Here is a 12,423-nt window from a genome sequence, read left to right on the forward strand (position 1 = left end):
GCAGTGCTATATGTGCAGGTTACACAGATATATTCACATGGAAAAGTGTTTTTATTTCAGCCTGAAATTTGCCAGTCATCTTTTGGACTTAAAAACCTTCCTACCTCAATGGCTAGTAGCCTAGATTCGTTTAGACCAGCCAGCCATGCCCATGTCCCAAAACTGAAAGTGTAATCCTTGCCCATGTGCTATTTCCTTGAATAAGCTGTGTGGATGAAAGCAATATAGTCAACTGGTATGCTAATATATTGCCAGATTGTACTGACCCACCTAATCCTTTAGGTCAGTGAGCATAAAAACTAGGACTTAGGTAAGGAAACCACCTTAATAGTATCCTCCAACTGTCACTTGTGTAGAGTGTTGTCTTCGACGTGGCCCTAATGGTCCTTCGCTGAACGATCCAGTATGACAAAGGCTACCATAGAGATACAGAGAGTGCATTATACTAGATATTGCTATGGCAAACCCCTGCACAGATTCATGTTTTCCGCGACGACAGGTTCAGAGAAAAGACTTCTAAGAACTTAAGTAATATATCCGTTGAAATTAAAATATTAAGTACTCAATATTGGGAAAAGGTTGCAGTGTCTATATACAGCACACATTGCCTTCAGAAAGTATTCATACCCCTTGACTTAATCCACATTTTGTGTTACAGCCTGATATAAAAACTTTTCTTTACTTTTCTCAACCATCTAGACTCTACCCCATAACGACAAAGTGAAAACATTTTTGAAAATGAAATGCGGAACTATCTCGTTTACATAAATATTCACACCCGTTTGCTATGACACTGCAAATTGTGCTCAGGTGCATCCAATTCCTTTGATCATCCTTCAGTTATCACAACTTGATTGGAGTCCACCTGGACGTCTGACAAACTGAGCAACCATGCAAGAAGGACCTTGGTCAGGGAGGTGACCAAGAACCAAATGACCACTGGCAGAACTAAAGAGTTCCTTGGCTGAGATGGGAGAACCAGTCAGAAGGACAACAGTCTCTATAGCATTTCACCAATCTAGGCTTTATGGGAGAGTGGCCAGACGGAAGCCACTCCTGAGAAAATGGCACATGACAGCAGGTGAAAGACTGAGCATAAGGCATAAGATTCTGTTGTCTGATTAGACAAATTTAACTCCTTGGCCAGAATGCAAAGTGCTATGTCTGGGGGGAAAAACAGGCACAGCTCATCACCTGTCTAACACCATCACTACCATGAAGCATGGTTGTGGCAGCATCATGCTTTGGGGATGCTTTTCAGCAGCAGGGACTGGGAGACTGGTAAGGTTAAAGGGAACAATGAATGGATGCAAACACAGGGAGATCCTTGATGAGAACCTGATTCAGAGTGCAAGCGACCTTAGACTGGGGCAAAGGTTTGCGTTCCAACCGGACAATGACCCTAAGCATACAGCCAAAGCAACGCTGGAATGGCTTCAGAACAAAAATATGAAAGTCCTTGACTTGAATCCCATTGAAAATCTGTGGAAAGACTTAAAGATTGCTGTCCACCACTGCTCCCTATCTAAATTAACAGAGCTTGAGAAAATCTGCAAGGAAGAATGGGAGAAAATCCCCAAATCCAGATGTGCAAAGCTGATACAGACATAACCAAGATGACTCAAAGCTGTAATCGCCACCAAAGGTGCTTATACAAAGTATTGACTAGTGTGGCTCAGTTGGTAGAGCATGGCGCTTGCAACGCCAGGGTTGTGGGTTCATTCCCCACGGGGGGACCAGGATGAATATGTTTGAACTTTCCAATTTGTAAGTCGCTCTGGATAAGAGCGTCTGCTAAATGACTTAAATGTAAATGTAAATGTATAAATGAGAAATGTCTGTATTTAATTTTCAATACATTTGAAAAAGCTTTCAAACATGTTTTCACTTTGTCATTATGAGGTATTGTGTGTACATGGGTGAGGATGGAAAGATCTATTTAATTCATTTTGAATTCTGGCTGTAACACAACAAAATGTAGAGGAGTGTCAAGGAGTGTGAAAACTTTCTGAAGGCACTCAGTTTAATGTATAATAATGTATGTGCATTTCATGTAGATATCATATCAATGATTATGATTTTAAAAAATATGCATACCTTCATATACGATTCTGACAGGATCACCTGCGTAAAAAAATAAGGAAATTCTGCGTTCATAACATCAAAACCCCCTTAACCAAAAAGGCATTACTGGTATATGTACGTGCAGTAAATTAAAGTGATGCATAAATTGTTACTGTGTCGTCAATATTTTGCTGATGGGCCATTGAATGCTGACGCGAATGATGATCATGAATGATCAGTGGTTTTTGCTCACCATTGTCCACTTGGGTGCGGATGGGTCCGGAGCTGACTGTGGCTGTGTTGGTCACAGACGTGTACTGGACCTCCCGCCTCCTTCTTGAGCAGGTGATGTTGTCCGTGCAGTTCTGGGAAGAATAGGGGTGGTTGGAACAGCTTCCTTACACAAGGTCATAGGCTATAACTAGCATCATCTACAGTGCCTTTGGAAAGTATTCAGACCCTTTGACATTTTCCACAAGTTACAGCCCTTTCCAAAATGTATTTTTTTTTTTAAATGTTCCTCATCAATCTACACACAATACCCGATAATGACAAAGCAAAAACAGGTTTTTAGAAATGTTTGCAAATGTATTTAAAAAATTAACATTTACATAAGTATTCAGACCCTTTGCTATAAGACTTGAAATTGAGCTCAGGTGCATCCTGTCCATTGATCATCCTTGAGATGTTTCTTCAACTTGGTATCCACCTGTGGTAAATTAAATTGATTGGACATGATTTGCAAAGGCAGACACCTGTCTATATAAGGTCCCACAGTTGATGTCAGAGCAAAAACCAAGCCATGAGGTCGAAGGAATTGTCAATAGAGCTCCAAGACAGGAATTTGTCGAGGAACAGATCTGGGGAAGGGTACCAAAACATTTCTGCAAAATTGAAGGTCCACAAGAACATAGTGGCCTCCATCATTCTTAAATGGAAGAAGTTTGGAACCACCAAGACTCTTCCTAGAGCTGGCCGCCCGGCCAAACTGAGCTATCAGGGAGAGAAGGGGCTTGGTCAGAGAGGTGACCAAGAACCCAATGGTCACTCTGACAGAGCTCCAGAGTTCCTCTGTGGCGATGGGAGAACCTTCCAGAAGGACAACCATATCTGCAGCACTCCACCAATCAGGCCTTTATGGAGAGTGGCCAGATGGAAGCCACTCCTCAGTAAAAAGCACATGACAGCCCACTTGGAGTTTGCCAAAAGGCACCTAAATACTCTCAGACCATGAGAAATACTCTCAGACCATTCATCTGATGAAACCAAGATTGAACTCTTTGGCCTGAATGTCAAGCGTCACGTCTGGAGGAAACCTTGCACCATCCCTACGGTGAAGCATGGTGGTGGCAGCATCATGCTGTGGGAATGTTTTTCAGCGGCAGGGACTGGGAGACTAGTCAGGATCGAGGGAAAGATGAACGGAGCAAAGTACTGAGAGTTCCTTTATGAAAACCTGCTCCAGAACACTCAGGACCTCAGACTGGGAAGGTTCACCTTCCAACAAGACGACCCTAAGCACACAGCCAAGACAATACAGGAGTGGCTTTCGGACAAGTCTCTGAATGTCCTTGAGTGGGACCAGCCAGAGCCCGGACTTGAACCCGATCGAACATCTCTGGAGAGACTTGAAAATAGCTGTGCAGCAATAATCCCCATCCAACCTGACAGACCTTGAGAGGATCTGCAGAGAAGAATGGGAGAAACTCCCCAAATACAGGTGTGCCAAGCTTGTAGCATCATACCCAAGAAGACTCTAGGCTGTAATCGCTGCCAAAGGTGCTTTAACCTCTAACGAGTCACAACCCCGGATCCGGGATCCCCCCCATCAAAAAAGCTGACTAGCATAGCCTAGCCTAAAGCCACAGGGATATCATATAATCAAATGTTCATGAAATCACAAGTCCAAGACACCAAATGAAAGATACAGATCTTGTGAATCCAGCCATCATTTCCGATTTTTTTAATGTTTTACAGGGAAGACACAATATGTAAATCTATTAGCTAACCACGATAGCAAAAGACACAACTTTTTTTTCTCCACCATTTTTTTCCTGCATGGGCAGCTATCACAATTTCGACTAAATAAAGATATATAGCCACTAACCAAGAAACAACTTCATAAGATGACAGTCTGATAACATATTTATGGTATAGCATATGTTTTTTTAGAAAAATGTGCATATTTCAGGTATAAATCACAGTTCTACATTGCAGCTGCAATCTGAAATAGCGTTGGAAGCAGCCGGAATAATTACAGAGACCGACGTCAATTACCAAAATACTCATCCTAAAACATTTCTGAAAAATACACAGCATACAGCAAATGAAAGCCCAACATCTTGTGAATCCAGCCATCATTTCTGATTTTTAAAATGTTTTACAGGGAAGACACAATATGTAAATCTATTAGCTAACCACGTTAGCAAAAGACACCACTTTTTTTACTCCACCAGTTTTTTACTCCATCAGTAGCTATCACTAATTCGACTAAATAAAGATATATATAGCCACTAACCAAGAAACAACTTCATAAGATGACAGTCTGATAACATATTTATGGTATAGCATATGTTTTTTTAGAAAAATTTGCATTTTTCAGGTATAAATCACAGTTTACCATTGCAGCCACTATCACAAAACTCACCCAAAGCGACTAGAATAACTACAGAGAGCAACGTGTATTACCTAATTACTCATCTTAAAACATTTCTGAAAAATACACAGCGTACAGCAATTGAAAGACACAGATCTTGTGAATCCAGACAATATTTCAGATTTTCTAAGTGTTTTACAGCGAAAACACAATATATCGTTATATTAGCATACCACATGAGCTAACATCACCCCAGCATTGATTCGAGGCAAAAAGCGCGATAACGTTATCACCACCAAAATATATTAATTTTTTCACTAACCTTCTCAGAATTCTTCAGATGACAGTCCTGTAACATCATATTACACAATGCATATAGAGTTTGTTCGAAAATGTGCATATTTAGCATCACAAATCGTGGTTATGCTATGTAATCAGTCAAAACATGGCATGCATTCTGGCCGGCGCCATCTTGGAAGGGCACCTAAGTTTACGATTATTTATCGATTAGATTGACTAAAAAAATACAGGTTGGACAGCTAATGAAAGATGCATTGGTTATTAATGCAACCGCTGAGTTAGATTTTTTAAATTAACGTTACTAGACATACAGTGTGCGTTACAGCCAGACTAGTGCCGCAATATTGGCCGAAAAATGCGTTTACATTTTTCCACATAAATACGGAATAAAATCATAAATAGTTCTTACTTTTGGACGAGCTTCCATCAGAATCTTGGGCAAGGTGTCCTTTTGTCCAAAAGAATCGTTGCTTTGTTGTAAAACGTCCACTTCAACTTCGGAACTAGCAGCTAACAGTAGCTACGTGGCACACACATGTCCAAATCCTCAAACGCAATACTACGAAAATTCCGAAAATAGCAATATACTCGCATAAACTGATATAAATCGGTTTCAAATAACTTCGTTATGATGTTTCTAACACCTATACCGAATTAAATTACAGACGGACATATCTAAGGCCGATAACTGAGCGTTTCAAAATGCTATCCTGGGGTCTTGCGTTGCGTAATGGCGGAAGTCGAAAAGGGAGCGCACCTCGTTCCTTGCCCTTTATATAAGCTCTGAGAAATACGTAGAAACACCATTCCACTTCTCATTGGTTACTGACATCCAGGGGAAGGCGGGTGCAGTTCATTTCGATCCATAGGGCACACACAGAGCTTTAAACTGATCCGAGATCAGAGCCTAGTTTTCAGACCTTCGCATGTCCTGTCATGATTTTCGCTGTAGAAAGAGTTCTGGTTCACCCACAGACATAATTCAAACGGTTTCAGAAACTAGAGATTGTTTTCTATCCAATAGTAATAATAATATGCATATTGTACGAGCAAGAATTGAGTACGAGGCAGTTTAATTTGGAGACGCAAAATGTCGAAGTTGAAACAGCACCCCCTGTAGTATTAACAAAGTACTGAGTAAAGGGTCTGAATACTTATGTAAATCTTTCAGTTTTAAAAATATATATATGCAAAATAAAAAAAACGTTTTGCTTTGTCATTATGACGTATTGTGGGTAGATAGATGAGGAGAATTTTTTTAATCCATTCCAAAATAAGGCTGTGGAAAAGGTCAAGGAAGCAGCAACTGACCTGGAGCAGGGAGGTGCAGACAGTCCTCTCGCAGATTCTGGTAGAGCAGTGCAGGTGGTAGGTGGACAGCGTCCTGTTCTTGTTCTTGACAAAGTGGAAGGCCTCGAACGAGAAACGAGCTTCCTGCTGTTGCCCGTTCACACCCATCACTGTCTGGCCGTTCCGGTTACACCTGAGAGAAGCAATGCGATAAGTTATGTCAAGTAAGAAACTATGTGATCAATAACTTGATAATGAATCAATAACTAGAATGTAGCTACAGCTGAGTTTCTAGTCTATTCCTCAACCCAACAGGCAACAATTTCAAAGTTACAGTTCATATAAGGAAATCAGTCAATTGAAATAAATTAATTAGTACCGAATCTATGGATGTGAAATGACTGGGAATACAGATCAAATCAAATTTATTGATAACATGCACATGGTTAGCAGATGTTAATGCAGGTGTATTGAAATGCTTGTGCTTCTAGTTCCCGACAGTGCAGTAATATCTAACAAGTAATCTAACAAATTCACAACGACTACCTTATACACGCACAAATGTAAAGGGATGAATAAGAATATGTACATATAAAAATATTGTTGAGAGATTGCCGTGCGGCATAAACCAAGATGCAGTAGATGGTATAAAATACAGTATATACATATGGGATGAGTAATGTAGGATATGTAGACATTATTAATGTGGTGTTATTTAAAGTGACTAGTGATACCTTTATTAAATCCATTTATTAAATATATTAAAGTGGCCAGAGATTTGAGTCTGTATGTTGGCAGCAGCCACTCTATGTTAGTGAAGACTGTTTAACAGTCTGATGGCCTTGAGATAGAATCTGTTCAGTCTCTCGGTCCCAGCTTTGATGCATCTGTACTGACCTCGCCTTCTGGATGATAGCGGGGTGAACAGGCTGTGGCTCGGGTGTTAGTTTTCCTTGATGATCTTTTTGGCCTTCCTGTGACATCAGGTGCTGTAGGTGCCCTGGAGGGCAGGTAGTTTGCCCCCGGTGATGCATTGTGCAGACCGCACCACCCTCTGGAGAGCCTTGAGGTTGTGGGCGGAACAATTGCTGTACCAGGCTGTTATACAGCCAGACCGGATGCTCTCGATTGTGCATCTGTAAAAGTTTGTGAGTGTTTTAGGTGACAGGCCACATTTCTTCAGCCTCCTGAGATTGAAGAGGCGCTGTTGCGCCTTCTTCACCACACTGTCTGTGTGGGTGGACCATTTCAGTTTGTCCGTGATGTGTACGCAGAGGAACTTAAAACTTTCCACCTTCTCCACTACTGTCCCGTCGATGTGGATGGGGGATGCTCTCTCTGCTGTTTCCTGAAGTCCACGATCATCTCCTTTGTTTTGTTGACGTTGAGTGAGAGGTCATTTTCCTGACACCACACTCCGAGGGCACTCACCTCCTCCCTGTAGGCTGTCTCGTCGTTGTTGGTAATCAAGCCTACCAATGTAGTGTTGTCTGCAAACTTGATGATTGAGTAGGAGGCGTGCATGGCCACGCAGCCATTGGTGAACAGGGAGTACAGGAGAGGGCTGAGAACACACCTTTATGGGGCCCCAGTGTTGAGGATCAGCGGGGTGGAGATGTTGTTTCCTACCCTCACCACCTGGGGGCGGCCCGTTAGAAAGTCCAGGACCCACGGTCTCGAGCTTAATGATGAATTTGGAGGGTACTATGGTGTTAAATGCTGAGCTGTAGTCAATGAACAGCATTCTTACATAGGTATTCCTCTTGTACAGATGGGATAGTGCAGTGTGATGGCGATTCCGTCGTCTGTGGACCTTTTGGAGCGGTAAGCAAATTGGAGTGGGTCTAGGGTAACAGGTAGGGTGGGGGTGATATGATCCTTGACTGGTCTCTCAAAGCACTTCATGATGACAGAAGTGAGTGCTACAGGGCGATAGTCATTTAGTTCAGTTAACTTAGCTTTCTTGGGAACAGGAACAATGGCGGCCATCTTGAAGCATGTGGGCACAGCAGACTGGGCTTTTGCGCGAATGCTGCCATCAATCCACAGTTTCTGGTTAGGGAAGGTTTTAATAGTCACAGTGGGTACAACATCACTGATGCATGCACTTGCTAATTAACTCGCTCACCGAGTCAGCATATAGGTCAATGTTGTTGTCTGAGGCTACCCGGAACATATCCCAGTCCAGGTGATCGAAGTAATCTTGAAGTGTGGAATCCGATTGGTCAAACCAGCATTGGCTAGCACAGACGTTTCCTGTTTTAGTTTCTGTCTATAGAATGGGAGCAACAAAATGGAGTCATGGATCCCTTACCTTTGATGGGATTTTCATATGGATGATCTTCATATGGTTGCACTCAGCAGACATTCATTTACTCAATAAATGTTCCTTTTGTTTGATAAAGTCTCTTTATATCCAAAAACCTCCATTTTGTTTGTGCGTTTTCTTCAGTAATCCACAGGCTCAAACGCAGTCAAAACAAGCAGACAAAAAATCTAAATTGTATCCGTAAAGTTCATAGAAACATGTCAAACGATGTTTATATTCAATCCTCAGGTTGTGGTCCCGTGTGGCTCAGTTGGTAGAGCATGGTGCTTGCAACGCCAGGGTTGTGGGTTCATTCCCCACGGGGGGACCAGGATGAATATGTATGAACTTTCCAATTTGTAAGTCGCTCTGGATAAGAGCGTCTGCTAAATGACTTAAATGTAATGTAAATGTTGTTTTTAGCCTAAATAATCTATAATATTTGAACTGGACAATAACGTCGTCAATATAAAATGTAAACAAGAAAGGCACTCTCTCGGTCTCGCGCATGAAAAACCTCTGTGACACTTTAGGGTCCACTCATTCAGACTGCTCTTACTTCTTCATTTTTCAGAATACAAGCCTGAAACAATTTCTAAAGACTGTTGACATCTAGTGGAAGGCATAGGAACTGCAATTTGAGTCCTAAGTCAATGGATACTGTAAAGGCATTGAATAAAAAACTACAAAACCCAAAAAAATAATACCTCCCGAATTGATTTTTCTCAGGTTTTCGCCTGCCAAATCAGTTCTGTTATACTCACGGACACTATTTTAACAGTTTTGGAAACGTTAGAGTGTTTTCTATCCAAATCTACCAGTTATATGCATGTCATATCTTCTGGGCCCGAGAAGCAGGCAGTTTAATTTGGGCATGCTTTTCATCCAAAATGCCGAATGCTGCCCCCTACCCTAGAGAAGTTAACAAGAAGTTAAGCTTTTAAATGATGTAAGACACTTGTATCTTCATGAATGCTTAATATTACGAATTTAGTATTTTTGAATTTCGCGCTCTGCAATTTACCCGGATGTTGTCAAATTGATCCCGGTAACGGGATTCTAGCCGTAAGGGATCCCTAAGGAGGTTAAGGATCGGCGTTCCGTCAACGGGACAGTTGTAAATCATCCAGGGCATTATATCAAGATCGCAGATTTTAGAGTAACAACAAATGTCGGTACATAGAAGTGTCTTATATTGGCTGAAAGCTTAAATTATTGTTAATATAACTGCACTGTCCAATTTACAGTAGCTATTACTGCGGGAAAAAAGCCATGCTATTGTTTGGGGAGAGCTCCTTACAACAAAACACTTTTTTCAACGCGATAGGTTTGATAAATTCACCTTTGAAGGTGAAATGTGTACTTACATTCTGAAATATTGCTTTGATTTATCATCCAAAGGGTCCCAGAGATAACATGACATGAAGTGTCGTTTTGTTAGATAAAATCATTTTTCATATCCTAAAAAGGTCCATATAGCATGCACGATCGATTTTGTATTTCCACTCATTCAATTTGCAAAGAACGGAATCTGTGAAAATCTCACCCTAAACGTTGTTTGAACGAGTCAAATCACGTTCATATCGATTCCTCAGAGATCCTAGAAGGTAACAAGACTATTACTTCACTATTTCATTAGGGGTGTAGTATATCCTATAGTACACCATATTTGGTCAGAGAGCAACGCCTTCATGGCACGCCGATGACGCGGGCGGCCATCACTTGAGCAACTGTATCTTTGTCAAATAAGCACAAATTGGGGTCATTGAGTATCCTGTAAAGTAGCCATATATACAGTGGGGCAAAAAAGTATTTAGTCAGCCACCAATTGTGCAAGTTCTCCCACTTAAAAAGATGAGAGAGGCCTGTAATTTTCATCATAGGTACACTTCAACTATGACAGACAAAATGAGAAAAGAAATTCCAGAAAATCACATTGTAGGATTTTTTATGAATTTATTTGCAAATTATGGTGGAAATGCCGGGCTAGATGATGTCGCTTTTATATCCAGTAGTTCTTCCCAGCTGTATGTAATAACACTTGAGATGTTAAGGGCTAACAATGCAAGAAATAATGCACAAAAATTACTGCATAGTTTCCAAGGACCTGAAGCGAGGCGACCATCTCTGTCGGCGCTATCTTGGTGTATGCATCTGTTGGTCACAGATACCTTTAAAAAACTAAGTGGCTCGGGGGAAAAAACATCAATATTTTGGGTCCATGGCCAGGAAACTCCCCAGACCTTAATCCCATTGAGAACTTGTGGTCAATCCTCAAGAGGCGGGTGGACAAACAAAACCCCACAAATTCTGACAAACTCCAAGCATTGGTTATGCAAGAATGGGCTGCCATCAGTCAGGATGTGGCCCAGAAGTTAATTGACAGCATGCCAGGGCGGATTGCAGAGGTCTTGGAAAAGAAGGGTCAACACTGCAAATATTGATCTGAAAGTCTGCATCAACTTCAGCAGACTTTGTGAAAATTAATATTTGTCATTCTCAAAACCTTTGGCCACGACTTTATATATTTATATAGTTTTAAATGTTATGATTATTTATTTGTGTTGTTCCAAATGTCTGAATAAAAATTTGTTAGTGCAGAACGGTGCTTTTTTGTTTTGTTGGCGTGGCTGAAAAGGGGGGTTCGCCCAGGGAGCCATACAAGCTAGAACCGTCACTGCTCCAGCCTTGGGTGAATCTCGCTCCCTGCAAGCTCCAGGCCAATTGGGCACGCTCTGCTCCTCGCTCTGCTCACTTACTGTGAATAGAACACAACACAGTTTACGTCTGTCTTCTATATATAATATCGCAATGCAGAGCCATGTGGAGAGCGGCGCTCTTGCTATTGGACACTTAAATGGTAAAGTTCATCACCATTGGTTAAAGCGTTTCCATTCTATCCGTCCAATCATAGGGACACTCGAGGTATATTAGTACAATAATCCTCAACTGCATTACGTAAAGGCGGACAGAAAAGTCGCTGTATAGCACTGTTGGTATTTGGATTGATAAGTGACAATATAATAATTAACATGTCTGGTAGAGGCAAAACTGGAGGAAAGGCCAGAGCGAAGGCAAAGTCCCGTTCATCCCGCGCCGGCCTTCAGTTCCCCGTAGGACGTGTCCACAGGTTACTGCGCAAAGGCAACTATGCGGAACGTGTCGGTGCCGGAGCTCCTGTCTATTTGGCTGCTGTGCTGGAATACCTAACGGCTGAGATCCTCGAGTTGGCTGGCAACGCTGCAAGGGATAATAAGAAGACCAGGATCATCCCTCGACACCTTCAGCTGGCTGTCCGTAACGACGAGGAACTCAACAAGCTTTTAGGTGGTGTCACCATTGCGCAAGGAGGAGTATTGCCTAACATTCAGGCGGTCCTCCTACCCAAGAAGACTGAAAAACCAGCAAAGAGCAAGTAACCAGCTAGCTACAGATAACAAAACAAAAACCTGAGCTCCGTTAAGAGCCACCCACTTCTGTATAAAGAGCCTCCTTTTCAAATTAATGCCAGCGCAACCCGATACTGGATGCTTGCAGACGGACAATGCTTCATGTTATTGGTTTCCACGATGCGCAGGCACAGTCATTGGACTATTCATATAAATGTATGGACATTTTCGTATAACATATACCAAATTTGACACGGTCTCTTGGATATGAGCTATAAATGGTGGTTCATTTGCGGGTGGGGTGAATAACGCAGAGATTTCATTGTGTTTATATTTAGTAGTGCTGTATCAACACTTTGTGTTACACAAAGTGATGTCATGAGGTCAGTCATGTCTACTTGAGTGAAATTGTTTATTTCAATAAATGTTCTGTACTGATACAGGGAACGCGCACAAACGTCATCACCAGTCTGTTG

At 41.7% G+C, this 12,423-nt stretch overlaps 2 protein-coding genes across 2 annotated transcripts in view; one reads left to right on the forward strand and one right to left on the reverse strand.

Moving 5' to 3' along the window:
* The window catches only part of vps11 (VPS11 core subunit of CORVET and HOPS complexes), a 59,644-nt gene extending 53,207 nt beyond the window's left edge, over window positions 1-6,437 (reverse strand). Inside the window, exons 1-3 of the mRNA XM_071326872.1 lie at window positions 6,272-6,437; window positions 2,318-2,429; window positions 2,098-2,124 (exon numbers count right to left, since the gene is read on the reverse strand). Coding sequence (XP_071182973.1) covers window positions 2,098-2,124; window positions 2,318-2,429; window positions 6,272-6,418 — 286 coding nt within the window. The 5' untranslated portion in view covers window positions 6,419-6,437. The remainder of the gene's footprint in view (window positions 1-2,097; window positions 2,125-2,317; window positions 2,430-6,271) is intronic.
* Window positions 6,438-11,502: 5,065 nt separating this feature from the next.
* h2ax1 (H2A.X variant histone family member 1) lies at window positions 11,503-12,404 on the forward strand. The gene has a single exon (XM_071326938.1). It carries the CDS (start codon window positions 11,591-11,593, stop codon window positions 11,975-11,977), a length of 387 nt encoding a protein of 128 aa, XP_071183039.1. The 5' UTR covers window positions 11,503-11,590; the 3' UTR covers window positions 11,978-12,404.
* Window positions 12,405-12,423: the final 19 nt, after the last annotated feature.

The sequence above is a fragment of the Salvelinus alpinus genome, chromosome 1 (assembly GCF_045679555.1).
Source record: "Salvelinus alpinus chromosome 1, SLU_Salpinus.1, whole genome shotgun sequence".
Classification (NCBI taxonomy): Eukaryota; Metazoa; Chordata; class Actinopteri; order Salmoniformes; family Salmonidae; genus Salvelinus; species Salvelinus alpinus.

Excerpts from the sequence above, each read along its gene's own strand:
- h2ax1 (XM_071326938.1), top strand. The coding sequence starts at position 11,591 with ATGTCTGGTAGAGGCAAAACTGGAGGAAAGGCCAGAGCGAAGGCAAAG.